Source organism: Drosophila serrata, unplaced genomic scaffold (genome assembly GCF_035046125.1).
Source record: "Drosophila serrata isolate PLE 108 unplaced genomic scaffold, ASM3504612v1 contig_272, whole genome shotgun sequence".
Taxonomy (NCBI): Eukaryota; Metazoa; Arthropoda; class Insecta; order Diptera; family Drosophilidae; genus Drosophila; species Drosophila serrata.
Window position 1 is genome coordinate 7527446 of NW_028257170.1, and position 14458 is coordinate 7541903.

Consider the following 14458-nt stretch of genomic DNA (forward strand, 5'->3'; position numbering starts at 1 on the left):
ACCAAAGGGAAATCCAGCAAGGATGGCTGGAAAAATCTCAACTGGCTCTCGGTGGATGTCGCATGAGACATGGCGGTGCAACTTCAATGCGCCTTCAATTTATGTTTGCGGATAAAATGGGATTTGCTTTTTGCTTCTGGCTTCTGCTGGATTTTGATTTAGACATTGTTGTTGCTATACCACTTCCAGTGGCCATTGCCACGCCCCCCAGCTACGCACGGGCGGAGAAGCGTACTCAATACATTTCCAATTTGTTGTTGCTTTGATTTGCACTATGCCGGAGACTATATAGATATATGTTATACAGGGTATTTGGGGGTATATTCAATTAATATTATAAGTAGAGTGTTAAATTTATAACAACATCATAAAAATAATACATTTTCCTAATCTTTACTTAAAGTAAATAAACATTTTAGAAATCTATTGTGAACAAGTGTTAAGTTGTGTTTACAGTGAATTTTCTTTGATACATATACTTTAAATAAAGGCAAGTGATGAAAGCATACATTAAATAAATAATAAATAATATAAAGAAGTAAAATCCTGAATGACTTTTCGTCCTTTCAGACTAAAGACTAAATTATTGATTGAAGCTCTCTTTGAATCGAGCCAAAGTCAAATACTTTGAAGTCTCTGTAATCCCGCAGCTGTGTGAATTAGAATCTTTATTTCTCTTTTTTTGGGTATCAATTGTCCCAAATAATACAAGGACGCCTTTTCACAGGACTCCGGGTGTGTTAGTGTGTGCGTGTGTCCGTGTGGACGAGTGAGCGGCCATTTTTTGTGCGCTCTGCTCGTTGTGCAATAAATTTTCTGCCTTGCCTTTTATACAATTTCATTTGCTGGCACTTCCTCTGGCACTCCCCCTCTCTATTTCAGCTTCCATTCGCTTGGATTGTGTTTGGATTTGATTTTTTGGGATTTTTTTCGATTTGCGATTTGCTGCTCGGATTTGGGGTGTGTGTGTGTGCGAGTGTGCGTGTGTGAATCGGAAAATCGAAAGTGTAATTGAAGAGCATGCTGTTGCGGCCGAGGATTTTGTTTTATTTCATTTTTGATATCAAAACATTTTTGCGGCTCACCCCACATTAACCCGCAGCCCCCGCCGTCCTCCCTTGCCATCTTTATGGCTTGAAATTGGCAGAATCCGAATGGGAATCCCCCTCGTATCTCTCTGTCTCTTTGGGTTTTGAGCATTTCCGCTGATTTTTATTGTTTCATTTCGAGCTGCGGCTGGGTCTCTTTCATTTTCGTTTCTGTAACGAATTTAATTCACAATTATATTTATTTTTTTCCTTTCCCTTGTCCTTGTTTTCCCACAGAAAATTTAATTTGATTTAAGTTTGAAACTTGAAATAGCAAAGCAAATTGGAATTGAATGGGAAAAGATTGCAGTCACTCAATATGGGAATTATCACGAAAGTTCTTCGGTTCTCCTGGTCAAATGTAAATGTGTCACAGGCCACAAAACACGGCATTGCCACACATAGATTTAGCCCAGAACTTTCACTTTAGATGCGAAAAGTAAACAAGACAATTTGTTATGTTAAACAAAAGTTAGTTTTGCGGAAATGAAGTTTTCCTGCCTTCGGTAGCGACACCAGATCACAAACACCAGCATATGCATAAATAGATGCAAAGATACACAGATACGAAGGCACTGAGACAAAAGCAATGAAGGTGTCGCCAAAATACTTAATAGAAACTATCTATTAATTCAAACCTTGTGGCTTAAAAACTAGTATTAAATGTAATTATTTCTCTAAGGTTACTTTAACTCTTCAAATAAAGTATTTTCTCTGACTGCACTGGAATAAAGGGATAAGGATATGGATACGGATACGGTTTGTGGACATACGACATCAGGCATCATGGCCAGCAAGTAAGACATTTCCTAACATATCTTATGGAGAAAGTTGACGTGGCCGAGCGGTGTTTGAATAGCAGATAAACAAATGTAATTATTATGAAGAAACTTTCTCTAAAGGAGATCCCTGAAATGAGGGGAAATCCCTGTCCTGTTGCTGCGGTTGCTTTTCATTTCCCGATTCGAATGGAAATCCAAAAAATATTCCATAATTTATGCAGTCTTGGCTTGACTTACACTGCCCTGTGTAATTAGGATACAGAAGAGTCGTCTTCGAGGGCCACGCCCCAATTTAGCAGCTTGTTATGGTTTTTTGCCTGCTCGTCCTGTTTGCTGCCTGTTGTGCTATCAAAAACTTTGCCGCTTTAATTACTTACAAACTGCGTCGACGTCCTCGCTCGGTTACTGGCGACTCGGAAAATTATGCTGACAAGCTCAAAGGCTTTGCGCATATGTTTTCAATGGCCTCGACTGCGGGTCCGGGGTGACGGGCATTAAAAGTATCAAATAACATGAAAGTGAAAGCGCAGTAAACCCCATAATGGTTAAATTAATGGCAGCCAGCCGGAACATCATCGGAGGAGGTGAGGGAACGGGAGCAGGCCAAGGACTTGGTCGGTCTCTTAACGCAATTTGCGCTGCCATTTGACGCAGTTTATGCAAATTCTTCTGTGATTTAAATTATGTAACATTCCGCTCCATTCCTTCCTATGGCGGCAACAATCAACGCTCGCTTATTATTCATGATGCTCACTCTATCCCAGATTCGTTTCAGATTTTTATGCCCACACAAAGCACTCATATCGATACGTATTTGATTGTCTCGATTTAGGATGGGTTTCGGGTCGAAGACAATCAAGTCTTTCATCTATAAGCAGAAAACCATTTGCATAATTCTGCAGTTAGGGAACTCGGGTCGCATTGATTAGCCGGCGGTGGGTTTTATCTTTAATGCCAAATAACTGAGCCTATGCCTTCTCAGTCTTTAATAAACGATTCTCTCTGTGTATGTATGTAGGGACCAAGGACTGCTGGCATTTTCGGTCACTCGAGTGAACTGCTGACGTATTCATTGCAGCATGAGCAAGCAGATTTTCACACGTTCTTAAAGGACCTCACGCATCTCACGTAGCCCCACAGCTGCCGATGTATCTGTGTATCTGAGTATCTGTCTCCTCGTATCTGTGTCTCCGCCATGGAATGTTTATTCCTTTTTTCTCACTCTGGACCCCCCTATAATAAATTTCATTTCACGGCAAGTCAATGTGCTGTTAACACGGCAATGGGCAGGGCCGCTCCTTTTTCTTCTTTATTCTTCAGATTTCTTCTTCATTTTCGGCAGCTGCCAGGAGGACACACATGGCTCACATATATATCTGTGTATATATATGCGAATATCTGTACATACGTTTAAGTAAGACATTTACTTTCATTGCAGACTGTTGATTGTAGGCCAAAAAAATATCGATGGCAACCAAGGAAAATTCTTGGGGTTATGGTAAACGGGTTTACTATTTAGGAAAATCATCTTGAATTACACTGAACCCACGCATGAGAGGATACATAGACAATTTTGAAGGTATACATTATACATAAAAACATTGAATTAAACCAAAATGATTTTGTAGACTTTGTAATCAGCGTTTTCCATGAAAAAATATTATCTACAGAATTTATTCTGTTTGTTTTATGGGCAATGTTTGGCTTACTTAATTGACAAATCATTGAAAAATGTACAAATTTTGTTTGTATTTGTGTTTGTTATTTATTTTAAGGTATATATTTATTCTTACACCCAAGTTTCTCAAAAATCTAGCTGTAATTCGGCCAAATTCGTATCGCCACCTGTCACTTTTGCATGTACATGTCATTTGTTCCCGTGTCTCGTACGTGCAAATACTTTGCAATTCATTGGCATTGGTTGTCTGAGGGAAATTTGCTTATACGGCTCATTTGACAAGGCTGCCATCGAAATGGGAGTCGTAGTCACTCTCCACAGCCGATGACTGGAAGTGGGACAGATGCTCAAAGCAGTTAGCAAGTCAAGCTGCTGGCCGACATATGAAAAAGTGTCAATGAAGTTATTTCAACTCGGTTTGTTTCACTTTGGTAAGCTGCTTTTATAATTTCAATTTTAGGAACTGTTGGGGAATATATAATCACTTTATACAATTTATTTCTAAAGAAGTGATCAGTATTACATCCTTCCAAAGTCAAAGCTAAGACTTATGTACCTCTAAGTCAATACCACACCTATTTTTCAATAAACTTCTCAAGTCACACTGGAGAAAAACTAAAAACTTTCCAGATTCTATCTATCAATAAGGTGTGGTAAGTTCTAGCCTTTAAAGTTTAAAGGTTTTAGTACCAATATCCCATATAGTTTTGGTAATGCCCAAAAACTTTAGCATCAAGATCTTAAGCTTGGATTTTTACTTTGATGACCTGTGGATCGCCTCGCCCGCTTTTCTTTCTCTCTCTGTCGTCTGGAAAATCCAATAGCCGCCGGCGGCACAAGTGTTTTTTAGTGAACAATCTCGCACACTCGCTAAACACACACGCATACCACACACTCGTAGTAGAGTGTGTAAATATAATATAATGTAGCATTGCCGGGGGGGCTGGCACGTAGCGAAATTCTCGTTCTCGGGCAAATACAATAATTTCACGGCTAAAGGGAAAATGTGTGTAAGCCAATTTTCTTGGCCAAGTCGTAAATAGAAGCGGGAATAAACTTATAAGCCGCTGGCCCACTCCGCATGAATTAGATTCCCAGGATCTGCAAGGATATGGGGAGAAGGAGGAGTCCATAACGAAATATTGCTTGTTGTTTTTGTTATTTCTGTTGTGATTGTTCTACACGCCACTCGAAAAATCGTATCTGAAGCCGGCCATTGCCCATAAATAGTTCGTTTTTTTTTCATCTTTTTTTCCAGGGCTCTCTGTGTATTTTTTCTGTTTCGTTTTCTTGGCCAAAATGTTTTTGCTATTTCTTTGTAATAAACTCGTTGGCGCGTCGAATAAACAAAAGAGGAAGCCATTCCACGACAAAACAGTTGCCGAGTCCCAGTCCTTGCCAAAAACAAAGGACGTTAACTGGCAAAGGAAAAGGCGAAGGCGTGGGCGCTACGTGCCAGAAGTTGGCTTGTAAACATGGCCATAAACCAAGGCCCAGGCGAAAGTGGGCTTTTTTTGGGGAGCAAAATGAAAAACTGCCTGGCAATTTTGAGAAAGCAAATTCACTGGCCATATCTATTAATTGGCAATATCTGGCAATGACTCTCGCCATATTTGGCAAATCAAAATTGATTTGCGTGTGGCCATTAAGCTGCTAACAAGAGGCCACAGACTTATTAGTTTTGCCTTAAAATGATTGAGTATTCTATGGCTTAAAATACAACCCCTGCCCCCGGGATATATCTCATATTTAAGGAGAGTGGCTCAAGGGGGATTAAACAGAAACACACACACACGAGAGGGGTTCATGAACTCCTCAACCTGCCTCGCATTGATTGAGTGCTGTTGGCCACCGCAAAGAGATTTTCACGTGGCATTCATTAATAATAATAATGCAGGACCAGACACTAGACTTTGTTCGTCCATCCATCTGTCTGTCTTCCTATCAGTCTTTCAGTCCATCATTCTCTCCGTCATTCCCTCCATTTATCCTTCAGTCCGTTGGTGGCCACATAAACCAATTGTCCCACTGCCAATGGCATAAAATGTCAACGCGCAAAAGGGGAAAAGCGTAGAAAACTCACTGCAGACGGCTGTGTCATTAAACTTTATTTATGCAGTGTGGGGATAAATGGAAAATGCTTGCAGAAACTTATAACAAAGCAAATTTACACTGCAGTGAAACGGGGGGATCACACATACACTTGGGGAAAATTATTTAATTTTAGAAGAGTTTGATTGGTAATTAAATTTACGAATTTTAAAGATTGAGATCATTCTTTAAAAGTTCGAAAAATGCAAGAAATCTTAAAACATTAATTGCTCATATATATTAAAATTATTTAAGGGTTTTATGTTTCAATATATATTGTTCCCTTTAAAATGAAATGTTTCCTTTAATTAAATATGAGTTAAATTACTTAAAGCTTTAGTAATTAAAAAGTTTAGATAAAAAGAAGCTAGACATTAATTTAAAAAAGGTTCGCATTGAAAATCAAGGAGATTGAAGGGATAGGATAGGTTTACTCGAAACATATATTAATTGACCCTATTTTTTTGTAAGTACTTTAATAATATTTTATCCAATGGTCAATTTCCAAAATTCTGTATCCTTTTCCCCCCCAGTGTACACATAATATTGAGTTGCTTTCACAATAGTTTGCATAGATGAGGTTGCGAGAAGCGAAAGCGAAGCGGAAAAATGCTTATTGACTTTGCGCTCCTTTCGATTCCGCTTCAACGCTGCCTCTCCCACAGGATGCCAAGAGTCCTTGGCCAGGCTAAGCCCAGGCCACGTTCATATATATATTAGTATGCATGCTGGTCGTAGTACTCACCATCGTGGGAATCGTAGAGATAAATTATTTTGCGCCAGCCATAAAATTGTATTGTATCAATGATGGCCTGATGATAATCCGGGCGCATGCTGAGGGCAAAGTCGAGGAAGCCCGACGATGGCGTAAGCACCTAAAACGCGAAAATTATGGAAAGCAGCCGGCATCGAGGAGAAAGAGAGAGCAAGGACATGGCGAGTTAGTAAACATGAATCATTATTGAGTGCTCATTGTTGTTGGACCCTGTTTTTGGGGCTCGTTTCGGGCATTTGCCTGGCTGATTTATAGGCGGCCCGGTCTAAACGAGGCCAAAAGTGTGTTATAAATTTTTAAAGCGCACGCACACAGCGGTCGGGGCAGGACATCATTAGGAACAAGTGGCCTACGGTCTATGGTCCCAGCTCACTAGTATTTATAATGATTTGTACCTGGGCGGCTCATAAATATTCGCCACACTCACAAACCAGCGGCAGCTGTGTGTGTGCCTTGCTTTTTTTTTGTTTCTACTTTGCTTTTTGTTGAGGGGGCGGTGGTGTTGGTGTGCTTTTCAAGGTTAGCAATTTATTTTGAGAGCCAACAGTGCGTATGATTAATATTTCATATTTAAATAGGCAAACGACCTTGGCACTCGGTTTCGCTTTAATATTTATTAATGTCTTAATGCGCTCACCTTTTCGGGAAACCAGGGTGTCACGAAGGGCATCTGGAAGGTGTTCGAATACGAGTGCAGGGTATCAAAGGAGTCGGGCGAAACGGCACCCAGCATCGAGTATACGCCACGTGAGAATTGATTGCAAACTGCAGGGGAAGAGAATTGGGGAAAATATTTAGTTAAGTGAAATTATTCAATATTAACATTTTATGAAAGATATCCTTAATTAAACTATCAAATCAAGGAACAATTGTATAACATTTTTCTTCGTTTGCTATAAAATTAATATTCAAGTGAAAAGATAACCGAATACAAAATGAAAGACTGGCAAAAAATGCAAATAATTAATAGATTTTCCTGCGTAACGAGGTATTCTGTATTGTTTCGTTTTGCATTTTAATGGAGGCCAAGTGCATCTCTGAATGAATTGATTCTGGGAATGAATGAATTCAAAATCAAGAGCCCGGATAATTATCGCTTATAAAGCAAGGAATATTTTTTTAATAAATTTATATTCAACTGATTCATAATACTCACTCAATCGGGAGAGCTTGAAGGCATCCGCCGTATTGATCACATCCACATAGGCCTGCAGTTCGAACCGTCGGGAGGAGACGTTCAGGTTGTGGTTGAGCATCGCATACTTGAAGGCCGACTGCACCTCGTCGGTTCCCTGCTCGAAGATGGCACCTGTTCCGGATGCGGTTCAAGTTTCAGGTCGATACGGGTTCAGGTTCAGATCCAGGCCAGGTCCAGGCAATATGCAAAGATGTGTAAAATTGTTATTAGTGTGCTTTTGGCTGGGAGGAAAAGTTTCGGTTCTCGTTTCTCGCTTTTTTGGGGAAAGCTGCTACTGCTGCTGCTTTTCCATCGAAATTGTCAATTAAGTTCAAAGCAAAGGCACTTTAAACTTTGTAATTGCTTTTGCGCTCGAATTTTTATTTGTGTTGTTGCTCTTGTAATTTTTCCTTCTCTTTATTTTCTTGTATTTTTTTGAAGGGGAACTTTGTATTTGTTGCTCTTGTTGTTGCTGTGGTGGGCAATTCGAGCCAATTTTTAAGTGGCGTTTGCTGCAAGCTAATAAGCGTGCCGTTTCAGTTTTCAAAGTGGCCAACGACAAATTGAGGAATAAAAAAAAAATTGGAAAGAAACTGACTCGTGGCAACTTCATTTGTCCGACGCTTTGGAAATTGTGTGAATTTTCTTTTCTTATTAAGACCCAAAGAAGCCACATGGCAAGAGCAAATGTTTACAGAGAACAGAATAAATTAAGGAAAAGGGTTTGCTGAAGCAGCCCATGAACTCAAAGAGAAATTGAAAAAGAAAATATTTAAGAGTTCATTTTGATCAATTTTCTCAGTTACCTTTCATTTATACAACATTTTTATTCGTTTTCGTTATTAATATAAGTAATTTAGCAAACTTTACAAAGTATTAAAGTCTTAGGACTCAGGAAAGTTTAGTATTATACAAAGAAATAATTTTTCTTGAATGCTTGTTTTAGCAGTTCTGGGAAAAATGGTGGGGAAAATAGTGAAAATTGAGGGAAATTCGGGGGCGTTTGTAGCCTCTTTGCAGCTGGGGCAGCTTGTGCAGCTGAGCGGTTATAAAATAAAAGTAAGTGCCAGGACAAAGGCGGCATGGGGAAAATGGAGCAAGGAGCAGCTCGAGTTCCTGTCAGATGCATTGGGCTTACGGTTACGGTTACTCACCTAATGGGATTTTCTCGGTTAATGATGGCTGTGCGCTGACTCCTCGTCCTCCTCCTACTGCTCCCCCGCCGCCATCGCTGCTCCATGTTAGCCATAATAAAAAGCTTGGCCAAAGGCAGCTCAACTTTAAGCCAAAGCGCATTTTGCAGCCCGTTGATATTGCTGCTGCTGCTGTAGCTGCCGCTGCCTTGTTGTTATTGTTATGTCCTTGCTATTCCTGCGGAACAGGACTCCCCTTGTTGCCGCTACTAATTCCGCAATTCCGCTTATTTCGTGCACTGTCTGTAGTCCGTGCTTGTCGTCGCTGGCATTGCGAGCATTTTGCTGCACTTAGCGCAGCATTTGCATAATTTGTCCTGCCTGCATATATATATTTTTGGGTTAGAAGTGGAAGTAAGAATAATGCAAAATGTATATTGTATATATCTGTAGATTTTCGGGGAGATTTCTTGTTCGGGGTCATCATGCAAATGGCGTCCGTGTAAGTCGCTTTAATTTTCGGCTTTGTATGCTTAATTAAACGCTTCCTGCTTATTGGGGCGAATTAGTGAGTGTAGTATATCCATACATATATTTTTTTAAGCCCGCCCTTTCAGGCCACCCCCCTAAAGGCGCCTTTGGCACCGGCACGCGTTGGCCTGCACGTGTCTCTGGCACCTGGCTAACTGGTAAATGCACTGCAAAAAAAACTATGATACAGTTTGGTCTAGTAAATGGGGTAAAGGAGAGAAGATTGCTTAATATATATTACATTTCTAAGATTGTTACTATTAAAAGAGTTTAAACTGAGACACATTATGATGGAATATTAAATGCAAAATAATTAATAAAGTTTTAAATATAGAAAAATCTTTGAATTACAATTAAATTGCTCCTTTTTAAAACCCTTACCACATTTACCATAAGATGGTTATTTATTTAGTTAATTGACGTAAACGTCTACGTATTGTATATCCTGAAAAATCGTTTTAATTTAGTATTATAAATACAAATTTCGCCAGTTTGAAGTCATTTAAATTACATTTTATTCTCTCAAAACAAAACGTAAATGAATTAGTACAATAATATCTTTTTTTGGACAGTTTGAAATCAATTAATTTGAAAACTGCTTTTATTTATTTGTAATGCATATAAATAAACTAAATGAAGCTGTATTTTACATTCAAGAGGTTTGATTGCATTCCACTTATATTATAAAACAAATAAATATAGTTTTTTGAAATGATTTTTATTCTTGAAGTGGCAAAATTCAATACTTCCTTGAGGGTAAAATAATTACAAGTTTAAATTAAGCTAAAAGACATGTATTTTTAACAGAATTCCTGTCGAAAAATTGCTCATAAATATGCTTTTCCATTCTTAAAAACCCCATGTAGCTATGCCTCAAACAAGACCCAATTTCTCGTAACGAATGTAAAACCAAATTGATGACAAATTTTCGGGGCCATATTTTTTGTCGCTCTGTAGCAACAGGTAAACAGGTAAAACACGGGCAAAAGATAACTGGCAACTGGCACCTGGCACAATGGCGGCCGACTTGGCAACTGTCGCGTTCCATTCACTTTCCGCTGAGACTCGCATTTGTGTGTGTGTGCGGGCGGAGGAGGATGGGAGGATATGTGTGTGTGTGCCCAGTGAACTGTATGCAAATATGTACACCTGGTCTATATGCAGGTGTGTGGCGAGCTTCGGTGAGTGTGTTTGTGTGCGCGTATGTGGGTGTGAGTGCGAGTGTAACTGCCTCTTGTGCCGTGGTGTTGTTTTTGCGCGTTGTCAGTGTGTCACTGTGCCAGCAGCTTGTGCTGTTATTGTTGTTTCTGCATGCGTATGTCCCTGTGCCCCGCCCCCTTATACACCTTTACCTGCCAGTTGCCTCCTACCACCTACCGCCTACCGCCACCCCTCCGCCCCCCGCGGCAGTCGCATATCCCCCAGTCGTTATCCTTTCGGTTCGCTGAATGTTTTTGTGCTGATTTTGCGCTTATTTTAAATGTCTTTTGTGCTGCTCCTCCCTTTGCAGCTGCTTTATTTTTGTTTACGTTTTTGTTTTATGCCTTTTTATTGTTAATTATTTAAAATTGCACAGAGCTCAGGCTGACTGAGTGACTCGACTCGCACACACACACACACACATCCCCTTTGGCCGGTTTTTGTACCGTTTTCCCACGTTGTTTTTCCGCCATTTTCCCTTCCAACTCGCTCGCTTATTGGAATTTTATTTTTGGGGATCGCCGCCGTTTTATTTGGTCGTCGACGACGTTGGAATTTCGATGTTTTACGTTTGCATTTCCCGTGGGCTTTAAGAATGGTTTAATTTTTGAAATTGTTTTTAAATCGGCTTATTTGAGGTATGCCGCACACACACACATATACTAATACACACAGCTGGATATTTGTATGAGTTTCGTGGTTCTCGTTAATTCAGGAAAATTTTTGCGGTTGGTATTCAGTTCCAGGAAATCGATATTAATATTTCCCGTAGATAAATATTGATAACTTTGAATTCATGGGCTGGTTTGCTTGTATTTTTGTGTGGAAATTGGATAACTATTTACCTTTTCCTGATTTTGTAAATGCATTTTTATATTTGATGCTTTTGCAGGAAAAAAAAGGAAACATAAAATTTGCAGCTCTGAAAATAATTCTATAACCTGATGCAATTTATAGGATTTTTGTTTATAATTAGACATTGCTTTTATTGGTAAATTATAAAGTTACAAAGTTACACAACTTTATTGGACATTGCCCAAGCTAAATAACAATTCTCTCAACCATTGACCTACTCTAGGCAACTAAATCTGAGGGTAATGGCGACTGTAAATCCATCCCCCGAGTTCCAAAGTCCCTCCTTTGAAGTTTGTTTTCCTGCTTAACCACTCTTTAATCATATCAGTTACAGTAACTAATCCCTGGGGCCGAACAACCCAGAAATAGGGGGGGAGAGAACCCTTTCCTGGCGACTGAGCTCGGCCCATTCATTCATTAGGCAAACATTGACCGAGGCAATCTACATAAAACCACTTGAGTGAAAAGTTGCAGTCTGCTCCATAAAAACCAGAGCTCAGGACACAGGACACAGGAGAGTCCAAAGGAGGAACCGGGAATCGAGAGCCTGGAGAGCCTGGGGAGCTCCGGGAAAGGGGCTTACTCATCATCAGGCTCAGCATCAGCATCGGCGCGAACGGGATTATTTAGCGCATTTAGAAAATAGGTTAACAGACGCTTAATATTCATATAGCCGTGGCCCTTGGAGGAGCACTCGGAACTTTATTCGTTATAACGGCGATGGCGAAACTAACGCCCAAGTCCAGGATACCGAGGCCAGCTTCCATTAAACGAATGATCCCACTTAATTAAATTTAAATTAGGAGCCTAAAGTTGAACGTCACGGACGTTTAAGTGCCTCCTGCCCGGGTTGAGAGAAGGTTGAGACTTGGCTTATTTACAGTGGGCCGTGGCCGAAACAAAAAACCCCTGGCCGGGTGGCACAGGCAGCTCCAGATAAGTGAAACGAATGAATGGGCATTGCTGCTGCATTGCTGTCCTGCGGAAGCACTTTCGTTAATTAAATAATTATTTGTAGCCACTCGCTGATTACTTTTTGCTCCACTCTCGCCTCCATTCATTCGCAACTTAACACGCTGCTAAAGAAACTGACTGGAGTCCCAGTCAGGATCCGAGTCCGGGACTGACCTTTGCGAGTTTCGCCAGTAATTCACCAGCCAGCTGCTGGCTGATAGGCATCGTTGAGAAGTCGACCCCCAAACAAAATTTGCCTTTCAAAAGAACAATGTTCTCTCATTTTTTCGGCTCCTTTCTCGACGGGCACGTGCGACCCTGACGGGAAGAACAAAAAGCTATGCCAGGTATTTAGCGAATCCGGCGAGATAAAAATGTAACAGGAAAATTATTAGGCCGCAGATAAAATCCATAATATAAGGCACCTCATTTGCATTTCAATGAGGTGATTAGTATGCCAATGTCATGCCGGCACAAGCCAACAAAAATATAAAACAAGAATGTATAGTATATATTCATGTTTATTTTGTCAATAATTGAAAGGTATTTCAGGTGGCTGCTGTTTAATTTTTGATTTGCTGGTAAAATTATGCATATTAGAAACACTTGAACATCTAACCATCTTTTTATATTTTTAAAGATATCTATCTATATATTTATATACATTATATCGTTTTCAAGGTTTGTTAAGAAAGCTTTATATAGCTAAGACTTACATAAATCTAACTTTATCAATTATAACAAATAAAAAAATCTATATTTTATAGAAAGTTCTAATATTGTACTCTTCAATCTTTTAATATTTTATAATAGCACAGTAACTTCACTTAGTCAAGTTCTTTATAAATTTATATGATCCTTTAAGCGTCCTTTGAACATTCCCTACTTCTTATAATAAATATATATATGTCTAATACAAGTTTTTGTTTGCTTTTTAATAAACTGACAAATCTTATTTACATACAACAAGCTATCCCTGCAAATTGTTTGCCTTCTTTGTAATTGTTTTGATAAGGTTTCCATAAATATACCCCATCCACCTTACAAATAATTACCTTAAGTCTCAATGAGATTTGCAGAACTCGTGGCAATCAAAGACAAGTGGCCCCGATAATTGATAATTTATTTTTTTGTGCCTTCGAATTCTGAATCTGACAATTTCCCATGCCAACCGGAGCACCAAAGTCACAAATAATGAGCACAAATTCCGCTGTTTATATTAATGCTCGTCAATACCCGAAAGTCGGGGCCACTCAGGGAGTCACTAAGTCATTCCCTCAGTCAGTCACTCTGTCAGTGGGCCAATGAACTGTGTGGTAGGGTCGGCGGGGTCTCGACAAATTTGGCAACTTACAAAAAAACGGGCCAAGCATTTGTCGCTGTTCATTTGTGGCTTACAGTTGCTGGCACTCCTCGAGATTTTCCTTACATATATTTTCCTTTTTCTTTTTTTTTGCGGCTTGTAAGAGTAGGCGGTTGTTGCTTTTGTTGGTCACACACAGCACACTTAAATGGCGGCTTTTTCTTGCTTAACTTTTCTTTTTGCCTTGAGAAATATTTTGGGGAATTGGCTCTTAAGCGACTTTTACATTTGCATAAGCTGGCACACAATTTTAAAACTGATTGCCGCTACTTTATTATCACTTAATGCGCGGGTTTCTTTTTCTTTTTCTCTTCTTATTTTTCTTTTTCCGTTTTATTTATCTTTATTTTTCTTGTTGTTTGCGGTTTCTTGTAACACTCGGTTTCTGAACACGATTCGCTAAGGAGTTCGTATGGAGGTCCTTTTGCCGATTTTCCGATTTTCCGTGTGCCGCTAGAGAATCAGCATCCTTTGCCGTCCGCCGTAATCGTCCTGTTCGACGCGCGCACGACTGAGTACTGAGTGCGATACCCGGCAGCGGCGCCAGCATCCTTCAAAGCGACAAAGCTACAAAATGTCCCCCGCTCTCGGCTTGACTCGGCAAGGTCGGAAAAGTCGGAAAACTCGGATGCTGTGTGCTCTTTGTACTAAAAAGGGCGGCTTCGGCCGCAGAGAGCGAGCGCACACGCATTTGTCTGCAAAGTGCGAAGAACACTGAGAGCGAGAGCCCAAAGGCAGACGCGTGTTTCTGGCAGTGTTACTGACCTAGTAACCGTTATCCTTTTTTTTGTAGTCCTGCTGTTCAAGTTTACTTCTTACCAGAACAGGAGC

At 40.0% G+C, this 14458-nt stretch overlaps 1 protein-coding gene across 1 annotated transcript in view; it reads right to left on the reverse strand.

The window, feature by feature from the left end:
• Positions 1 to 14147, reverse strand: part of LOC110190510 (Glutamate receptor IB) — a 31431-nt gene extending 17284 nt beyond the window's left edge. Inside the window, exons 1-5 of the mRNA XM_020961032.2 lie at positions 13619 to 14147; positions 8746 to 9105; positions 7571 to 7723; positions 7052 to 7179; positions 6385 to 6514 (exon numbers count right to left, since the gene is read on the reverse strand). Of these exons, the coding sequence (XP_020816691.2) occupies positions 6385 to 6514; positions 7052 to 7179; positions 7571 to 7723; positions 8746 to 8887 (553 nt within the window). The 5' untranslated portion in view covers positions 8888 to 9105; positions 13619 to 14147. The remainder of the gene's footprint in view (positions 1 to 6384; positions 6515 to 7051; positions 7180 to 7570; positions 7724 to 8745; positions 9106 to 13618) is intronic.
• Positions 14148 to 14458: the final 311 nt, after the last annotated feature.